The sequence below is a fragment of the Ovis aries genome, chromosome 11, assembly GCF_016772045.2.
Source record: "Ovis aries strain OAR_USU_Benz2616 breed Rambouillet chromosome 11, ARS-UI_Ramb_v3.0, whole genome shotgun sequence".
NCBI lineage: Eukaryota > Metazoa > Chordata > Mammalia > Artiodactyla > Bovidae > Ovis > Ovis aries.
The window spans coordinates 34,149,604-34,169,747 of NC_056064.1; the positions used below are offsets into that span (position 1 = coordinate 34,149,604).

The 20,144-nt window shown below is 60.6% G+C and overlaps 1 protein-coding gene across 4 annotated transcripts in view; it reads right to left on the reverse strand.

The window, feature by feature from the left end:
* LLGL1 (LLGL scribble cell polarity complex component 1) overlaps nucleotides 1–12,414 on the reverse strand; it is a 14,817-nt gene extending 2,403 nt beyond the window's left edge. For 3 of the 4 annotated variants that reach the window (XM_027974803.2, XM_015098677.3, XM_027974801.2), the window contains exons 1-17: nucleotides 12,285–12,414; nucleotides 9,016–9,113; nucleotides 7,142–7,223; nucleotides 6,921–7,051; nucleotides 5,736–5,894; nucleotides 5,480–5,642; nucleotides 5,267–5,402; nucleotides 4,924–4,978; nucleotides 4,679–4,833; nucleotides 4,384–4,607; nucleotides 4,151–4,218; nucleotides 3,041–3,194; nucleotides 2,854–2,958; nucleotides 2,192–2,484; nucleotides 1,921–2,065; nucleotides 1,693–1,846; nucleotides 84–379 (exon numbers count right to left, since the gene is read on the reverse strand). In XM_027974803.2, coding sequence (XP_027830604.1) covers nucleotides 84–379; nucleotides 1,693–1,846; nucleotides 1,921–2,065; nucleotides 2,192–2,484; nucleotides 2,854–2,958; nucleotides 3,041–3,194; nucleotides 4,151–4,218; nucleotides 4,384–4,607; nucleotides 4,679–4,833; nucleotides 4,924–4,978; nucleotides 5,267–5,402; nucleotides 5,480–5,642; nucleotides 5,736–5,894; nucleotides 6,921–7,051; nucleotides 7,142–7,223; nucleotides 9,016–9,113; nucleotides 12,285–12,365 — 2,499 coding nt within the window. In that variant the 5' untranslated portion in view covers nucleotides 12,366–12,414. The remainder of the gene's footprint in view (nucleotides 1–83; nucleotides 380–1,692; nucleotides 1,847–1,920; nucleotides 2,066–2,191; nucleotides 2,485–2,853; nucleotides 2,959–3,040; nucleotides 3,195–4,150; nucleotides 4,219–4,383; nucleotides 4,608–4,678; nucleotides 4,834–4,923; nucleotides 4,979–5,266; nucleotides 5,403–5,479; nucleotides 5,643–5,735; nucleotides 5,895–6,920; nucleotides 7,052–7,141; nucleotides 7,224–9,015; nucleotides 9,114–12,284) is intronic. The other variant, XM_027974802.2, reaches the window with a different exon arrangement.
* Between the last annotated feature and the right edge of the window lie 7,730 nt (nucleotides 12,415–20,144).

Consider the following 20,144-nt stretch of genomic DNA (forward strand, 5'->3'; position numbering starts at 1 on the left):
CCCAGTGAGCAGGGATGTATGCAGGCCAAGGGTCCAGGGTGTCCAGGAGACGAGAACCCCAAGGGGTCTTGGAGACTAATCACCTTGAACTGCTCCTCAGACGCGATGAGCACGGCGTGGCCACCCTGCATGTCAGGCGCCTGTGCAAGGTCCCGTGAGGCCTCGTAGGGCTCCGGCAGTGGACGGCCGCGCCCATCCAGCACCGCGATGGCTACCACCGGGGCACGGTGCATCAGCTGCACCTCCTTGCCCAGCACAGCCTCCACCGCCCGCTCTGGCCGCTTCTCACCACCCGCCACTGCCGCTGGGACCTCCAGTGCATAGGCAAACACGGAGCCCGAGTTGGTGCCCGCCCACATGGTGGGGCCATGGTGGGCCGCTGTGGGGAGACAGGCTGGTGAGGTGGGTGTGTGCCACCCCTCCCCTCTGGTGCCCTGGGATCCTGGACTGTCTCTCCTACATCCCTGGTGACTCCGGCCGGCCCCTGCAGGCACAGGAGTGACCTCTAGGGTCTCTCCACAGGCACATCAAACTGGACCCTGACCTTTTCAGACCTCTCCTAGCATCCCAGTGACGCAGCTCATCACCAGTCCCCCAAAGACTTGGACTTGGGCCCCACCCTCAGAGCACCCAGGCACCAAGTCCCGGGCCCATCCAGGATGCACACCACACAGTTCAACTCCCTTAGGAAAGGGAAGGCTCTTGAGTAGACAGTGAGCTAAAAACACTGGGGTGCGGGTGGACCGGGCAGTCACAATGTGCACCCTCAATGGCCTGGTGGCCTCAGCAACAATCTTGGGATGGAGGGGATACCCGAGCAACAAACAGGTGAGCAACAGGAAGCCATGCTTCTCAGGGAGACAGTGGAACCAGGTCACCCGGGCTGCCACATGTAGACAGTAGTAAGATCCCCCAGACAAAGGGGCCCTCAACAAATGACATTAGAAGTGGGGGGCTCCCCTCCCAGATGGAGGAGGAAAGAAGCAGAGATACCACGCACACGCGAGCTGGACGCTGACCCCATCCCAACTCTGAGAAGGCATTTCCGAGATGAATGGGGTCCCCTGTGGGCCGAGGGTGACAGGCAACAGTAGCCAGTCATCAGTAGCCACACTCCGGGCTTTGACACAGGCCCTGTGCCAGAAGTGACGTCCACCAGACACATCCTGAGCTGCCCAGTGACCTTCGTTACGTTTAAATCGTGTTTACAAGATACACGATGTATGTAGAACAGGTGGGCAGTCGGTGCGGGGCTGAAATGCCCCATTACCAAGTTAAATTGATTTGCAGCTCTGTCCATAAACCCCAATGCACCACTGCCCTAGGTAGGACCTGCCGGAGCTCTGGCCACTTGGGGTCAAAACCAGCTCCTCCCAGGCCTGCCCTCTGCTCCAGTCATACTGCCCAGGCAAGTCACATCCGCCTAGGCCTTGGGGCTACAGCCCGTACTTTCCCCAGATCCTGGGCTCCCTTCTCTGCCCAGGTCTAAGGCCCGCCCCACCCACTCACCGAGCCTCACCCTGGTTGTTCCAGGGGCTGCTGGGGGTCAGGGCACCCTGTCGCCAGCACAGCCTGGTACTCAGGAGGCACACTGTTTTTCAGCCTTCCAGAAGGCACAGGTCCACCCCATCACCCATTTCCCAGAGGACCAAGGACACACCACCCTTGGTTGCCCACCCCGCCCAGTCTCACCATCTCGAAGGAAGGTGTCTGCAAAGTAGAGACAGCGCACAACACCCGAGAGGGAGTCGTCGGCTGAGCGGGGCTCAATGCGGCGCTGCACGGGCGTAACCTCCACATCCTGGGGACCGGCCTGCTCCGCCAGCTGTGCGTTGGCCTCCTGCAACTGGAGGGGCGCAAGGTCGGGCCACCATCCTGCCCCCGCCCCCATCACCCTGACCGCCTTGCCTGCCGCCCCACCTTGCTGCCGGCGACCATCCGCTTCTTGCCCGATGCACGGCTCTTGCGGATGCGCCGGAAGGACTGGCGCAGCGACTTCTTGAGCGACTTCACACGGGACAGCGGCCCCTCCATGGCCAGGGAGTCGCTGGGGTGCAGGGTGCACCTGGGGGTGCAGGCCAGCCATCAGGGAAGCACAAGTCCAGCAGCCGAGGGGCAGAACTCCCCCAGCGGGGCCCTGCGAGGCTGGCAGTGCCCCCGTGAACCTCAGGAGGGGCTTGCTCACACCCACCTGGCCAGCACGGGGCTCCTGCGCAGGTAGTCAAAGAGGCCAAAGCCGTGACTGGTCCCGAAGGCCACGAGGCCCCACTCAGCGTGGAGTGTGACGGCTGTGACGGCGGCTGGTGGCAGGCACTGGATGAGAGCGCGGGGCTGGAAGCCGGCTGGCCAGGGCAGCGGTCCCAGGCGCGGGCTCAGCCGCTCATGGCCTTTCCATGTGAAGCCCTCGCGGTCCTGCAGCAGGTCCAGGCTGGCCACGCCCACCGCCTGCTCTGCCGGCGTGTCACTCAACTCCAGCACCAGCACCTGGTCGGGGGGGCAGTCAGCTTGGAGGACAGGGCACCCCCACCCAGCCCGAGCCAGTGACACCACTGCCAGGGTGCTTCCAGGAGTGTCTGGAGAGCATCCTCTGAATAAGCACTGACTGGTGCCTACTGTATACCAGGGCCCTCACTGAGCAACACCATGGAGATCAAAACCTGCAGGCCCCGCCCTCCCAGGGTTCACTTAACACAGGTGCTCCTGCCCCGGCCCCAACCCTGTGAGGGTCCCAAGGCCCCAGCTGGCCTCCCCCGTTTCCACCTCTGGGTTTCTGCCAGGCCGACTGCTCTAGCACCCTACCGGACCCGCCAGAAGCCCTCGAGCCCCGCAGCCCTGGCAACACCTCGGCCGCACCTGACCCGCAGTGCCAGCCACCACCATCTGGGCCGTGTACTTGCAGAGCGCCACCTTCTGCACGCCGAGCCGCGGGTCGTCACTGTAGGGGTCGAAGCAGCCCACCTGCGGGGGTGGGAGGGGAACTGGTGACAAGGCAGAGCCCAGACCAGGCTCCCCGGGCCGGGAAGGGGTGGGGGGCTCGCACCTTGCGGAAGGGTGGCCAGTCGTCCTCGGCGGCCTGGGCCAAGCTGTCCGCGTGCTCGCAGTCCGTCTGGAAGAGGCCAGCAGTGCTGAGCTTGTAGAGCGGTCGCAGGGCCACACCGGAGGCGTCCCAGAAGCGCACTGTGCCGTCCTCGTGGCTGCAGAGAGGCAGCATCAGGCCCAGGGCCCCACCCCACCCCTTCACGTCCATTCAGCCAGCAACCGCTCACTGGGCCCCCAGCACCTAGGCCAAACACTGACTAGACTCTTACTGCATACAGCAAACAGGAAGCACCAACTGTATAGAGCAAGCAAGTACTAAGCACCTACTGTATGCCAGGCCACAGCGCCTGGGCCCTTCCCCGCAGAGAGGGTGAGAAGGTGCAGAAATATCACTGGAAATAATGAGAAAAGGTGTGGAGAAGTGACTCAGAGGACAGAGGACCATGGGGGTTCTGCCCCCAGGGGCCTCCAGAACACGTGACCAGAGATGCCCCAGAGCAGAGGAGTGTGCTAGGGCAGGAGCATTTAACCTGGGGAGGCCAGAAGGAAGCAGGGAAGGAGCAGATGAAGCTGGGGGTGCAGCCCAGGACATAGCCATAGAGCCCAGGTCAGGGGCCCGAGTCGGTGGCAGCAGCCCAGAGCCAGGGCGGGAAAAGCTGAAAGTCTGCAGGCTGGCCAGGACACCTCCAGAGGCCTGAGGGTCCCGGCACAGGCAGACGGCAGGGGCTGGGCAAGAAGGTGGGGCCTGAGTCACCGGGCACGTCGGCGCCCGCCAGGCCCAGGCTGGGCTCTCCGGCACCTGCCCTGGGCAGCTAGGCGTGGGCTGGCCCAGATTTTCCGGTCCCGGGGCAGGCTGAGTGGGTGGAGCTCAGTTTCATCAAGAAGGAGGGATGGGCCTTAAACCAGAGTCTAGGGAGGCTTCACCTGATGCACCCGGTGGAAGAGGGTGACCTGATCCCACCAGGGGCCAGGCCTGAGTCAGTGGGCAGGTCAGCACCCGCCAGACCCAGGACAGGCCTTCTTGTACCTGCGCAGGTGCCACCAGACCCTGCTAGCCCACACACACACACTCACACACCCGTCACAACTGGGCTGGAGAGGTGTCACCTACCCGGTCAGCAGCAGGCCTCGCTGGGATGGCTCCTGAGCCAGGTTCCGACCCCCAGTGATGGGCCAGCTCTGGGGGATGGAGACGGGTGTAAGCTGAAGTCATGCCAGGTGCCACGTGCAGGACGCAAAGACCAAGCAGGTGTCCCACTTACATCTGCCACATCCCCTCCTCGGGCCCAGCCTGCAGTACACCCCCAGGGGACCCCTGCCCCACCTTCCCCCCCGGGCACACACCGAGGCCCCAGAGGCCGGCTGGGGGCTCTGCTGCTCCCCGGCGCTCACAATGCGGGCCCACAGCTTGGCAGGGACATTGGCGACATGGGCCGAGCAGGTGATGGCGGAAGAGTGCAGGGGGGCCAGGTACGGGGCGGGTACAGCCGGCCAGCCGGGTGTCTGCAGGTCCAGCACCACCAGCTCCTCTTCGAGCAGCACAGCGAGGGCCTGGGGCTCATCGAACTCTGCAGGACAGGGTGGGTGAGCGCAGCCGCAGACGTGCGGGGCTGGGTCCTTGGGGGGGTTGGGTACGCACCATCCTCAGGCCGCGTGCTGTGCACCGTGAAGAAGTCGATGACGCGGGAGGTGAAGTCCAGTGTCACCAGGGTTTCAGCCTGGAGCACGCTCACACAGTGGCGGTCACCATAGCTGGCGCGGGGCATGCCACCACTGAAGATGACGAAGTGCTCACTGCTCAGGGTGAGAAAGCCACGTGAGCAGCTGGTGGGGCTCCGGGAGAGCCTACCCCCACGACCCTACCCCCAGGCAGGCCCCACCTACCCAGACGCACAGCTTCGCCACAGGACCTTATTGATGGCTTTGCAGGGGAAGGGGCCTGTAGGGGGACAGCAATGGCCTCACTTGCAGGCTCTCAGGCAGGGACCTGAGGGCCCTGGATCGCATTTCTCACCACTGCCCCATCCCCCTCCTGCCTCCATCATCCCCACTGGGTGGCTGTTCCCTGCATCCCAAGGGGAAGGCACGCTACCCAATGTGGGGCAGAGGGGATGGTCTCACCTTTGGCCTAGTCCTGCCACCTTCCACACATCCACCCTGAAGTTCCCCCACTGAGGCACTGGAGCTTGGGGTCACAGCCAACCCTACACAGGTCCCCCACACTCACCGTAGGGCGTGGTGGCCACGGTGGGCTGCACTGCTGGGGAGTCACCGGTGTCCGCGGCCCAGATGGCATAGCTGCCGTCGCTGTGCGAGCTAACCACTGTGTGGCCACTGCGCTCCCAGCACACGCTCTCCAGCTGCTGTGGGGCGGGAGAAAGGCGTGAGCTTGGCGGCCATGAGCAGAGGCCCCGGGTGGCCGCCAGCCTCACCCACACACCTGGTTCCCCAGGAAGATGCGCTCGGCACAGCGAGCGGCCTGGTTCCAGATGACCAGCAGGCCCCGGCTGTAGCCGATGAGGATCTTGGTGGGGTCCCGCAGGTGTCCCTGGAGTGACTCCACGGGGCCCAGCGCCTTCCCACATCGGTAGTCATCAGGCACGCTGAAGGCGGCAGAGGGAGTGAGCGGACAGGGTGGCCAGTGAGGGGGCGGGGGGCTGGGGGAGGGGGCACAGGGAAGCTGGGTGGCCTCTCACCTTCGCAGAACCTCGTCTGGGCCCAGGGTCTGCCCCTCAAGCAGCGTCAGGGTGGGAACATCCAGGAAGAAGATGCTTCCGCCCTCGGTGCCCAGGGCAGCCATGTCACCCACAGCCACCAGCAGGACCACTGTGATGTGGGCGAGGCTGGGCAGGCCGCTGTGGCGCCGAGGGGAAGCAGGTGAGGGTGGGAGCCTGCACACTTGCTGGGGAGGGCACGGGGGCCCGTGACTGTCAGCTCAATACAGCCCCTCTGGACTTGCTGGGCCCTGGTCATGCAGGGGGCTGGCGCCCAGGAAGGCCACGGTGGTGGCTGCAGACACCATAGCCAGCTCACTCAATTATTCACCAGGACGTCGGCAGGGAGAGGGATAAAAATAGGTCCCCAGGTCTTGGAGACAGGCCCTGGAGCTCTTCCCCCGACCCAGAGGGGATGGCGGCAGGAACCAGCTCCTGCCTAGGCAGGGACCACAAGCTCCAGGACTCTGCCTCCAAGCCCCACCAGGAAGCCCCATGTCTTCAGACATCTCCCTAACCCTGGAGGGGGCCTCCGATCACTCCCCTGCAAGAGCTGGAACACCCCGATCCACACTGGGTCCAAGCCCAAGCAGGACAAGCCTATTTCTGAGCTGGATGGGCATCTTGTGTCCTGGTCAGACTTGCTGCAGCCATTCCAACAAGGGCTTGCGGGCCAGGAACCACAAGGCCCCTTCCTCTCCCCCTGAGCGTTGACGCCCATGCTGTTGCCCCCCGGGGCGTCCCGCCAGCACTTCACAACCAAGGGAAACCCTTCTTGTTATGACCTGCCCTCTCCTCCTTGCACAGTAGGGCCCATTGTCCTGCCCCTGTTTAAGGGTTCAGAGGACCGGTGCTATGGTCAGTTCCTGCCCCAGATGCCCCCCTCACTGCAGGGGCACAGGGCCACTCCCCAGGCTCTGGGACACACCCTCCCCAACCCAGGGCCTCCTGGGCCCCGGCAGTGCCAGGGCACAGACCCTCCCTGCTGACCATGGGCTCACCTGGGACGCCCACAAAGTCCACCGAGCAGCTCTCTGGACCCAGGCCCAGGCCGACGTGCACCACCCCACCCCGAGTCCCAGCCCTGGGGCAGCTTCCTGTCCCCACTGCACCTTCACAGGCCCCTCACTACATCTGGCAGCCACAGCTGGCCAAGCCCCTTGGTACCTGGCGCCGTCAAAGCCAGGCCAACTGGGTGCCTGGAAGTGGAGGGCTTCTTCCAGGTGGGCGCAGCCGTCATGGTGGACAATCTCCCACAGGTGGAGGCTGTCGTCATCCAGCAGGGTCAGGACTCGACCCTGGCGGGTGAGTAAGACCAGGACTAAGCTGACTGGGGTCGGGGACGGGGCAGGGGGTTTCTGGGGGCCGGTAGCGGGGCCGAGGCTCACCTGACCAGGCAGGAAATGCATCTGGGTGACAGTGGCCGCATCTCGGTGCAGGCCCGTGAACTCCACGCCAGGGGCACCGTAGCTGAGGGTGACGGGTCAAGGGTGGAAAGCAGGCACAGGCCAGGACACCAACACCAGGGATCACCTAGCCCCGCCTCCTCAGGACCACTGCATCAGGCCCCCGGTGACACGGGGAGGGGTGTCACCTAGCCCTGTCCAGGGGCCCTCCCAGGTTTGGGGGCTCCTCTCTGGAAGAAGCACTGCACTCAGGATGCAGACCCATTCAGTCCTGCAAGTCAGTGCTGCGTATGGCTTTCCCTTCCTCATCTGTAAAACCGGCCAGTGACTTGCTCGCCTGCCTCCTGGGGCAGACACAGGACACCTAAGAACGCAAGTTCTCCCGGCACACCTGGCCTGGGCCCAGCTCATGGCCCTGTGTCAGCCTCACGGGTCTGTGGGCGCAAGAGGTGGCCTGGCACATTGGCATCATGGGCAGAGATGCCAGGCCCAGGAAGCCGGGGACAGAGCAGAGTCCAGGCTGCCTCTCCACAACCACAGGCCGCTGCCAGCTGCAGGCCAGGAAATTCATGTCCTCGTGGGGCTGGCAGCCCCCACTGAGTTGGGAGAGGCCCCAGGGACTTGGAGAGGTGGATGCCTGACTACAAGTGCCCGGTGTGAGAGCCAGCGTCCCAGCAACCTCAGGCTTCACTGTGGACGGCGGGCCGAGGGGCCCCAAGGGGGAGGACTAGGCTGGGGTCAGCAACGTTGCTGGGAGACAAGGCAGGAGCCGTTGCTTGGAGCTGGAGCCGGGAGAACACAGACAACGGGACAAAAGAGGGGCAGGAGTGCTGGGCGGGAACCAGGTCGCCAGGGAGATGGGCCAGACTGGGGGGTGGAATGGCCCCTGCGGGCAGCCCCAGTTTCCTAACCCAGGGCATGGGCAGGAGCGGTCTGGGGTCGGGGGGCTTGTCCTCCTCTGAGGCCGTCTGGCTGCCCATCCTTTGTCAGCATGAGGGGCTGGTGCACTAGAAAGACCCCACCACCTGCAGAGACACACTGTGCCAGGGAGAAGGGGCCATGGGACCACGGCTCCCACAGGCAGGCAGCAGCTGGAGGCAGGAGCAGCAGGCAGGGAGGGGCCTCCTGGGCAGGCAGCAGCCTGGTGCAGACGACCAGGGGACCGTCTCCTCCCTGTCCCACTGATGCCTCGGTGTCCACGGAAGAGGAGGGGGCACCTAGACCCAGCCCCTCCACTTGGTCCCTGGAGCTGGCAAACTCACAACTGCCCGACCGGTGCCCCGAGTCCCGGATGGGGAGATCCCATCCTACCCTGTGGTGGCCAGCCAGACCCTGCACCTGGGCCCCACCTGGGGGACTCACCTCTTGCAGTGGGGGTGGGCTGCTCCACAGCAGGAAGGAGGCATCCAGCTGCCAACCTCCCCCGCCCCGCCCCTCCCCTTGGAGCTCTCAGGAAAATGGCCCTTTGTGCGGCTCACAGGCCCATTGTGCGGGGCCAGCATCCAGGTGGGGGCTGCGCTGCGCTCGCCACGCCGAGCCTGGCACTGCCCCCAGCCCTCGGCTGGACATACGTGTCTTCAGGCCGGCACACGTGTGCACCCGGTTTCAAGGGTAAGGCCTGCTGTGACTCTGGTCCTCCCGCCACCCTTGCTGGGGACCGTGTGCTGCCAGCCCCGGCCCACCTCCCCAGTCACAGCTGCTGGGACAACGGGAGGGTTGCCGAGGTAACTGGCTGCAGCGATGGGCAGCTGTGGACCCCTTCATCTCTGAGGCGCCGCCTCAGGGCAGCAGCTGCACGACCTCCACCAGGGGCCCAGCCCAGCGCCCCGCACATTAGCCACAATCCCAAAGGATACATCTTGACGGCCCCAGACCGGGTGCCGATGGCCATGATACGAAGCTCAGGGTCAAAGGCCAGCGCACTGGGCTGGTTGGGGAAGCCATGCTCCACGGTCTGCAGGGAGGTGGGGGTGTTTGCAAGGCACAGCCCCCACCCGAGGCCCACCCAAGGCAGTCTCCAACTCTGTCCCTGCTGCATGCCCGGCCCCCCGACCTCAGTGTCCTCAGCTGCGAGATGGATGACCAACTTCCAGAGGGTGAGGAAGGGCCTGAGCCCTGGCCCCACCACAGGCCTTCCCAGCCAAGACCCATCCCACTTGACACTTGGGTCCACGACAACAAACAGAATGGGGCTCGCAAGGGAGGATGCGCGGGTACAGATGCGAACCCCAGCTGCCCCACAGGGTAGGCTCTGCACCCCACTCACCCAGGCAGATTGAACTGGGGTGCAGTCCTTGGTACCCCACACACACAGGCTCTGCATGGCGGTCAGAGACCAGCACCCAAGGTTGGCTAGGCAGAGGCTCTTGACTCCCCTGAACCAGGGCTGCTCCCCACTCCCAGCCCCAGAGACAGGAAGAGGGGGGCCCAGACAGAGGGTGCTACCTGCCCAGTCCCTGAAGGTGTCACGCACCTCCCAGACTCAGGTTCCGATCTGGAAACTGGGGGACATGGTTCCCACCCATCCCTGGTCAGGGTAGTAGGCAGTGCTGCACACTGGGGGTGTTGATGGAACAGCTCCCACCGGATTCCCTGCTCCTGGCAAAGCCCTGGTTCCCCTACCCGCCCACCGACACAAGGAACCCCTAATCAACCCCGAGGCCTGGTTAGGAGCCCTCCCCAGGGGCTGCACCTCTGGGCCCCAGCCTCCAATACCAAGGTGGGATACCACATGTGGCTGCCAGTTCCTCCTGAGCACTGCGTCATCAACACACAGGTTTTATAAGAACCCCTAGTCCCCTGAGGCCTGTGTCTTTCTCCAGCCCCAGCCCATCCAGGCAAGGACTGAGTTGTCTGAGCAGCTGGCTTGGCCCTGGGCAAGTCACAGCACTGTGCGAGCCTCAGCTTCCCATCCAGGCACTGGGGATCCCACCTGAGGACAGAGTGGACCACTGGACCAGGGAGGGGTGGCAAACACTGGCACCGCTGTGCCCACACTGGACCTGACCAGGTCCTGTGGCCTGCTCCTCTGTTCAGGACCCTCAGGGACCCCCAGCTCACTCCAAGTCAAAAGCCTAGTCCTTACCACCTGGCCCTCTCCGACCTCCCTTCCATGGACCCCTGGCTGCTGGCCTTCCGCTCTCCTCCAGTCCACCATGGAAGCTTCTTGTCTCAGGACCAGAACACCCACCACAATCCCTCTACCTGGCATGTGCCCTCCCCACTGTGGAGCCTTCCCCCACCTCAGGAGACAACCGCTGGCTCAGCAGCCGCCCCTCTACACCCTCACCTGCCTGACTTCCTCCATGGCACTGACCACCAGCCCAGCCATTGCCAGCTGCACACCCCACTCCCCATTTCATCTTCTCACTGTCTCCCCAGCTAGGACACTGGCCCCTCAAGGCAGTATGTGTTAAGATGACACAGAGTGGACACACAACAGGCAACCAGGGGCAGGGCTGGGATTTGGACCCAAGACAGTCCAAAGTCCACACTCACCCCACCACCCTCCACCCCTGGCCACTTGGGAATCTGAGGCCTTTTGTTTTTGCTTGTTGGTGTTGCCACACGGCATGTGGGATCTTAGTTCCTGGACCAGGGATCGAACCCGAGCCCCAGGAAGTGGAAGCACAGTCTTCACCACTGGACCACCAGGGAAGTCCCTGGGACCTATTTTCTAGTGATCACCTGCCAGTCCCTCTAGTGACCCTCTGCCTAAGTCCACCCCCCTCCTACCACTGCTGCCCACTCAGAATGCGGCCTTGCCCACCCTAGCATGGAGCCCAGCTTCTGCCACAAGGGGCCAGATGGGGGAGCGCCTTCCCTCCACCTTTCTGGGGCCCCAGCTTCACACCTCGACTCCCTGGCTGAGGAAGTGACACCTTAGCATGACACCTGCCCCACCACACTGTCCTCTCACCTCGAGGGGCTCACCCTCAGTCACTCAGCATAGGAAGGGGCCACCTGGGAACCCCTGAGCACTAGACTCCACTCTGGGCCCCTCGGCCAGCAAGCCAGAGGATCCTGGCACCCTCTATTGCCACCTGGGAAACCCTGTCTGCCCTGAGAAACGTCCCGGCCTCGGCCAGTGCAGGAGCAGTGCCCAAAGAGCGTCTCCCTGGACCAGGGTCTCCTGCCAGCCGCTCAGGACCTACAGCAGCCCCTCCAAGGGGCCCTGGCTCTCAAGCTGAAGTCAAATCCCACTGACAAGGGCGCACAAAGACCAAGCCCCCGCTCACTCCGTCTCTGGCCAAGTCGTCAGTTCTGTGAACCTCAACTTTGCCACCCTCATGTGAGCATAACGACTCGAAGCCCCAAGAGCAGCAAGGGCGCCTGTGATCAGAGGGCTTGGGTGTAAAACTGAAGCCAGAAGTGACACCCCTGGGGGCAGTTAGCAAGGGGCAGGCCGGGCCTCTCTCAACCACACACCAGCGTAGGGAGGCGGGGCTGAAGGCAGCCCCTTTCCCGCGGCCCCTCTGGCCCTACCCAGGAAAGAAAGGGAGGAGCAGCCCTCCACCCCCACCTCCGCCAAGGCTCCAGAATCGGTGGGTAGGCTGCCCCCGCGACAGAGTCCGCAGCAGGGAAGACAGTGGCCCCATTTCATCGCAAGGGAAACTGAGACCCCAGGATTCGAAGTGCAGTTGGTTACACGGCCAGGCATCCCCCCTGGAGCCCCGGGCAGGCCGGGCACAGCTCAGGCGGGAGTCCCAGGCAGTGGGGGAAGGGAGGAGGAACCGGGAAGGGATTTCCCAGCCCCACCCCCCAACATCTGCCCCCACTCAGCACTCCTCCCCAGCAGCCTGGGTGCGAAAGCAAAACAAATCGGGCCCAAGGGCTGCGCAGGGGCGCCGAGGTCCCCAAGAAAGAGATAAAGAGGCAGCGAGTGGAACCAGAGAGAGAGTTGAGAGCCGCACGGAGGCGGAGAGGCCCCTCGGGGAGAGGGCAGCGAAGTCCGAGGCGCGGAGACATGAGCTGGGGAAGCGGAGGGCAGGGATGCAGGCGCACGGCTCGGGCGGAGCGGAGCTGGGCGGCCCGGCCCGGCCCGGCGTGCGCCCCCTCCCCCGGCCCGACGTGGCTCCGGCCAGGCCCCCGCCCCCAGCCAGCTGTCCCCGGCCCGCCGCCGCACCTTATGGAAGGCGAAGAGCTCCTGCTTGAGCTTCTCGCGCTGCGGGTCTGCGCCCTGCCTGCGGAACCGAAACTTCATCATCTTGCGCCCGGCCGCCCGCCGCCGCCCGCAGGATGCGCCGCGCGGCCCCGCCGGTCCTGAGGCGCGGGCGGGCGGGAGCCAGGCGCGGGCGCGGCGGGGCAGGGCCTGCACGGGGCGGGGCTGTCCGACGGACGCGCAGCTCGGCCAATGGACGACCCTCACACCGCCCGCCCCCGCCCCTGCCTGGCACTCAGTGGGCGCTCGCGAGCACGCCCCACCGCGCGTGCGCCTTGGCGCGGGGCCTGCCGGGACTTGTAGTCCGCAAGCGGGGCTTCGGCGTGGACGGCAGGGGACTGGTTTTTAAGCGGCAGCGCGCGTTCCCCAACGCGGAGGAGGTTTTTCCCTTCCTGCCAGGAGCCAGCGATAAGCACACCCAGGTTGAGGCAGCCCCGTCCTTAAAGCCAAGAAAGCTCTGACCAGGGCCACTCCCTAGCCCCCAGCCTCAGTTTCCCCATCTGCGCTACTGGCCCAGTGATGGCTAGTTGTATTATGTTTGACAGGTTTCCCGGGATCCGACGTGGACCTCAGTGGGCCAGAATACCGCCCACGCCATGCTCTTGTCCCAGGTGGGTGGTCGGTCGGGAATGCCCTCCTCCGCCCCCAGCCCCTGGGGAACTACTGCACCTCCAGGATTCTACATTAAGAAGCTCTGGTGGCCTCACGGGGGATTCTTAGGTGCACCACGAGCTGAAGAGGATGGAGACCCAGTTGGGAGTAGAGACCTTTCCTTGGGAGCTGGCATTTGGTCCTGAGATTGGATCCGGCCTTCTCCAAGATGGAGGGAGGGCCTCCCTGCGCAGAGAACTGTTAAACAAAGTTGCACCCCCTCGACTCTGAGAGAGGATGGCCTATCCCCTAACCACCTCCCAGGCTTCTTTTTCTCATCTGGACAATGGCCTGAAGGCTGAACCTTCCCTTCCAAGGCTGAGAATAGGCTGCTCTGGGCTCAGGGTCCCAGAAGCTTAGGTGGGGCTGACAGACTTGGCCCACACCCCACCAGCTGTGTCAAGGGAGGCGTGCCTGACTTGTGACCCCAGGCATCTGCCAAGGCACAGGCCTAACCCCCGCACCCCACCCATGTCAGCCCTGCTCAGCCCTTCCTTGGGGTTGGATCTGGAAAAAGGATGAGCTGGGGAGCAGGGAGGTGAGAGGAGGGAAGATGATAAGAACAAGGCTTGAGTGTCCACAGATGTGGCAAGCACTGTTCACAACCCTCTCCTGGTTTCAGCTGATTAAGTGCTCTCAACAGTCCTGAGAGGGAGGAAAGCCCGGTGTTCTAGAGGAGGAAGCTAAGACAGATGGTCACAGGCAAAGGGGCAAGCTGGCTGCACTGAGAAGCATCAGGCCTCTGCGGCCACTGCCTACACCCAACTTGGGTGCTCTGAGGCCTGGGTTCTGGTGCCTGCCCTCCCACCCTTGGCTGATTTTGACTGCCTGAGCCCTAAGTGGCCTCTTCTGCAAAGTGAAGGCCTCACACAGAGAAGTGTCAGGAAGGTGTTAATTCACATCCTTAGTCGCCTTTAGAAGCTGTGCGACCTAGAGCAAGACATTTAAGCTGTGTCTCAGGTTTCCTCATTTGTAAAAAATGTGGGTAATCCTAGTACCTGCCTTTGTTTTTGTTGTTCAGTGGCTCAGTCATGTCCAACTCTGTTACCCCATGGACTGCAGCATGCCAGGCTGCCCTGTTCTTCACCATCTCCTGGAGCCTGCTCAAACTCATGTCCATTGAGTTGGTGATATCATCCATCTCGTCCTCTGTCGTCCCCTTCTCCTCCTGCGTTCAATCTTTCCCAGCATCAGGGTCTTTTCTAATGAGACAGCTCTTCACATCAGGTGGCCAAAGGACTGGAGCTTCAGCATCAGTCCTCCCAATGAATATTCAGGGTTGATTTCCTTTAGGATTGACTGGTTTGATCCCCTTGCAGTCCAAGGGACTCTCAAGGGTTCTCCAACACCACAGTTCAAAAGCATCAATTCTGTGGTGCTCAGCCTCTACCTGCCTTAGAGGGTCATTATGAACAAGAGGTGAATTAGTATTTGTAAAGCCCTGAGACCAGACTGTGCCAGGCAGACAGGAAGTGTCATGTGGGAGTCAGCTGTCATTAGAGTTCTTGGTAATTGCTGTTTGAGCTCCACCCCTCGGTCACCCTGGTCCTTGCCCTTTCTCAGTCTCCAGTCTAGAGGGACACAGAACTGAGTGAAGATCACAGCAACCCGGAGTTTGCTGTGCTATACTGGGAATGCCGGGGGTGTTGGGAGTCCAGAAGAGGCATCTGACCCGGAGTAGGTGTTGTGGAGAGGGGCAGTTCAACAGTAGAGAAGGCAGGAGGGAGAGAGAGGAGGGCCCCAGGCAAGCAGGGGTTCCCAGAATGCCAGAGCTCCCCGACACCTGTGTGAATGTCCATGGAGTGGGGCCTGAGTCTGGACTTTTAAAACAGCCCTTTACCAGGTGACTCTGAGGCCCCAACTTGGCCCCATCCGATCTGGTTATAAAGGAGTTAAATGGGTAAACTGAGACGTGGGGCAGGGTTAGGAGAGGCACAGGGCAGGTCTGGGGTAGCAAGGACTGCTTGTGCCTCCCCTCCCCCGAGAGCCTGGGCCCAGCCTGTGATCACCACGGTTGCCCCGGGGCAGCAGGGCCAAGCCTGCTCAGAGCAGGAAGCAGACTCAGGGGAGCTGAGGTAAGGGCATGCACACAGGGTCTTCTTGACCTCGGGTGACCCCTGTACCTGTCCTGGAGGTGGGGGAGCAGGAGGGCACCTGAGTCAGCACCGGAAGGGAAAGCTGGTCCGTCCTGCAGCCTCCCAGCCTCAGGTCAGCCTCGGGCCAGGGACGGGTTGGGACTTCTAGGCATTTCCTGGGTGGGGTGGCCTCTCCCTACACCCTCCTCCTCCTCCTCGGCCATCCCAGGGCCCTGCCCAGCTCTGAGGTGGGACCTAGATCTGGCTTCAGATCCCAAGACATCCTCTTGCTAGCTGGGTACCCTCTGGTAAGCCATCTTACCTGGCCATCAGTTTCCCCATCTGTAAAACGCAGTAAGGACTCAGTGAGATGATTTAAGCAGGAGTGGAACTCAAGGCTGGGCAGAATCTGTCCCTGGTGAGCCGGCTCTGAACTGGCCACCTCTCCAGTCTTCACAGGTACCAGGCGGGCTTCTTCCTCAGAAGACCTGCACTTGCTGTTTCCTTGCCTGAGATGCTTTGCCAAATCCCTCCCCTCCTTTTAGTCTTTCCCGGTGGCTCAGATGGTAAAGAATCCGCCTACAGATTCAGGGTTCTAGTACTGAGTTCGGAAGATCCCCAGAAGGGAATGGCAACTCACTCCAGTGTTCTTGCCTGGAGAATTCCACAGACAGAGAAACCCAGCAGACTACAGTCCATGGGGCTGCAAACAGCTGGACACAGCTGAGCAACTTTCACTTTACTTTTCTCCTCCTTTTAGTCCTGACTTGATGACACTTGTTCAAGGAACCCATTCCCCACCTCATGCCACCAGGGCCTCTAGATTTCTGACGCCTCCCCAGCCTGCTCCTCTCTGCCTGCCTCTTCTTACCCAGTGTCTATATATATTATTTGTCTCCCAGTTTAAGAATGAGCTCCCTGAGGGCTTGGTTTTGAATGCTTTTGTTCACAGCTGTGTCCCCAGTGCCTAGAACAGTGCCTGGCACACAGCAGATACTCAACACATTTATAAAATACATGAATTCATTAATCTTAAAAAGTCAGAAAGCAAGTGTGACAAACTGTTAACACATGTGGGTGGTAATGTGGCTTAAGTATTTTTCAGTGTGGTTTAAATGTTGCATTAAAAATATAAAATGCAAATAACCCACACTGGGAGTCAAAGGTCATAGGACTTGGTGGTTGATGGATGTGGGGAGAGTAGGGGTGTCCCAGAGCCAGGCTGACGTGCATCCAGGGTGTCCTCAGAGGCAGGCACCGCATTAGATTCTGCATTTGTGCTTTATCTGCTTGGATCTTTGCGGTGACACTGGAGGTAGTCACAAGGACAACCCTCTTTATAGACAGGAAATGGAAGCTAAGGTCCAAGGCCACCTGCTGAGACGGCAGGGATAAGGGGTGGTAGGAAAGCCCCCCAGGGAGGCCGAACAGGGGCAGCCCAGGATGGGAGGACGGTCTGGAGAGCCTGGCTGCGGGAGGCGGGACTGCCTTCCAGGAGCTGGCCCAGATCCCGGCTAAGGCCACGACCCTCCTCTGCTGCCCAAACCACACAAGCAGCTTCTTCCTGGCGGCTCCCCCAGGGGCCTGGCAAGCCCCAGGATTCCAGGAGTGGAATCTGGGCTGGGGGTGGGGCGGGCGGGCAGGGCCGGAGGTAGAAGATGATGAGGGTTCTAGCGGGGTTGGGGGGCTGACTGAGAGTACTGGGAGCCCAAGCTGGGGTAGCCCTCATCCTTTATGGTGGGTTTCAGCCCGGATAGGGGAGGAGCAGCAGCTCTGGGTCCATCAGCCCACAGAGGGTGAGCAGTGTGCGGGGCCCCAGAGAAGGAAGGCCTGGCAGGGGAGGTGGGGGCAGACCCAGCCTGTCCTCCTTTTACAGGGAAGTGACCCCCCAAGGTCATGTAGGGGACCACACCAAGGGTCTTCGGACCTCCAGCCCAGGGCTCCCTCTCCAGCCCTGACACTGGTCCTGAGCCAGGTCTGCATTGTGCTTTTGTCGACTCAGCTGGCTCATAGGAAGGACCTGGGGGATTGGGTGTACCTGTCCTCTCCCTGTAGGGGTGTCAGGTTTGAGGTTCCAGGGGACTGTCACAGACCTGTTGGAAGGTGGAGTTCTGTACTTTGTCTCTCTCTGTGGCTCCAAGTTCTAATCCTGCTCTGCCACTTCATCTTTCTGGGCCTCAGTTTACTCATCTGCAAGATGGGGGCGAATGTTAATTCCTACCATTTATTACCACTGAACACTTATCTGTGCCAGGCTCCATAGTCACTCCTTTCATCCTATGCCTGTTTTACATAGGAAGGAACCAAGATCAGAGAGCTTAAGTAATCCACCCAGAGCTTTTACATGGCAATGTCAGGATTTGAGCCTGGGCCCCAGGTAAGATATATCAGAGTTTGAGATGAGAATTAAATCAGGCAGATCATAAAGGGCCTCACTCACAATGAGTCCAGGGAGGGTGGAAATTAGGGAGTTAGGTTCTGGGTCCCAGCCTGGAGTGGCAGCACTGGGTCACAGAGAACTCTCTGGAGGTCCATGGAGCCGGGGTAACCCTGACCCACAAGCCCTTGGGCCACCCTGCATACCCACCCCTGGGGCCTTGGCTGAGCCAGGCAGCAGCAGCAGGGAGCCCTCGTTGTTCCCCTGGGGCCTCAGCTCCCCTTCTACACTGAAGGAGGGCTGCCCCCCCACCCCCACCCACTCGAGACACCAACACTGGGGCTCTGCTGCCACTCTGTGGGCACCAGTGGAAGTGCGCCAGGGAGCACCCAGTTGGAGGGCCCTAGCCTCTGAGATCTCTTAATCCGCGCCTGTTACTTACTACTCAGCCCTGCAGCCCGCGGGACTCTAGATCTGCCCAAGTGCTCCACTGCTCAAAACCCTCCATGTGAAGCCGCTCCCAACAGCCAATTATTACCTTTTACGAATTTTTGTGAGTCAGTGGTCAGACACAGCTGTTACTTAAAAGTTAAAAACAAAGGTAAAGTTCAGAACTAAGCACTTCCTTTCTTAATTAATTTTTCTCGTCTGCTGCCCTTCCTTCACTAACGGCATCTGTGTGATGGGAACACCGTAGTAATGCTCACAGCCACCCCGTTGACAGCTGAAGTCTACCCGAAGGGAGTACTGGTGGCTGAGCTGGTAAAGACTACCCCTGCCATGCAGGAGACCCCGGTTCCTTTCCTGGGTTGGGAAGATCTCCTGGAGAAGGGATAGGCTACCCACCCCAGTATTCTGGCCTGGAGGATTCCGTGGACTGTATAGTCCATGGGGTTGCAAGGAGTAGGACATGGCTGAGCGACTTTCACGCCACGGAAACAAGCCACCACTACAGCCAGGCTGGTTTTCATTTTCTAGACCAGTGCCACCCAATAGAAACACAATGCAAGCCACATATGTAATTTTAAATTCCCTAGTAGCCAGACTTAAAACAGTAACAGGTTAAAATTAAATAGCATATTTTTATTTAATCCAGGTAGGTCCAAAATACTATCATTTCAATGTAATCAGTAGAAAGTAACTAATAATATTTTCTTACATCCTTTTTTCGCACCAACTCTTCAGATTCTGGTGTATATTTGACATTTCAAGTTCCTCTCAGTTCAAACCAGCCACATTTCAGCCAGGTTGTCCAGTGGCTGCCAAGCAGCTGCCATGTTAGACAGCACAGGTTTAAACTTAAGACTCAATGAAGAAGGTATTGATGATGCAGATTAAATTGGAAAGTAGTGGTGACTGAAACATTTCAACCCAAGTAAGTTTGTTCAATGATGAGAGGTCATAGGTCATGTATCAAATTTAGTGACACATTTATTGGGAAGAGAGGTGTAGCAGGCTGAACAATGGCCCCCATAGGTTATTAGACCTTAATCCCCAGAATGTAAATTGTTTTACATTTCTTTTAACCTTGCAGATGTGATTATAGCTCTTTACATGGGGAGATTATTTTTGGTTATTCAGATGGGCTCTAATGAGGGAGAGGCAGAGGAAGTGTGGGACACAGAAGAGGAGGTGGCCATGTGGCCACAGAGGCAGAGACTGGAGTTGCGTGCCCACAAGTTAAGCAATGTCGACAGCCATGAGGCACTGTTGAAGACAACTGAATCTGAATGGGCAGATTCTAGCCCAGGGGTAGTGATTTTGGGTTTCTGATCTCCAAACTGTGAGGAAATCGAAGTCTGTTGTTTTAAGCTACCAGGTTTGTGGCTGTTTGTTGCTGCAGCCACAGGAAAGCAATGCAGGCAGATGGAGTACAACTCCATTCACCATACTGTGGCTGAGTTACCACGGGTGAGCTCCAGATATAAGAATTCTACAACAAATACAAGCATCCTGTGAGCAACAACTGACTAAACAGAGCTTACAAGTGCTGTGTGCTCCATTATTGGTAATGTAGGTGCTGCTCACCTATCAGCACAACCTACAGAAACCTCACGTGTGTGACACACACCAGATGGTCTCATACCCTCAGCAGGCAGACACGCAGATGTTTTCTGAATGAATGGATGTGACGTCAGGCCTCAGTTTCCCTCACCACAGAACAGGATTGTGGAAATGGGATGGGCTGCCCAGATGGGAGGGGCTGGAGTCAGATGTTAGAGCACCTACTGTATGCAGGGTAGCGCAGGGGCAGAGACGGGACTTGGCCCATGGCCCAGACACTGACAGTCTGATTCAGGGAATTGGATATAGGGCCCCCCACCTGCCTGGGGACAGTCTCAGAGATGGCATGCCACGGAACCACTGTACAGGGACAGAAACCAGAGCCAGAGACATAGCAGGACCTCCAAGGGCTGGACACCCCGTCCTCCGGCCTCATCCCTCAGTCCTGCAAAGCAAAGGGCCTCAGTACTCAGGGACTGGGAAGGACCCAGGTCTGGCTTTGTCACAGTGGCAGTGGGGAGTCTCTCGCAGTCCGGAGTCTCTCGCAGTCCTCCACAGAAGTGCCCATCCTGTGACCCCCGAGTCAGGGAGCTGCCCCTCCCATGTGCTCTGGATGACCGTCCTCTCAGCTCCAGAGCTCGGCCAGGGCCCATGTGCCCAGCCCAGTAGCTACCCCTGCAGGCTCAACTGGCCACAGACCACAGGGAAGCTCTGCTT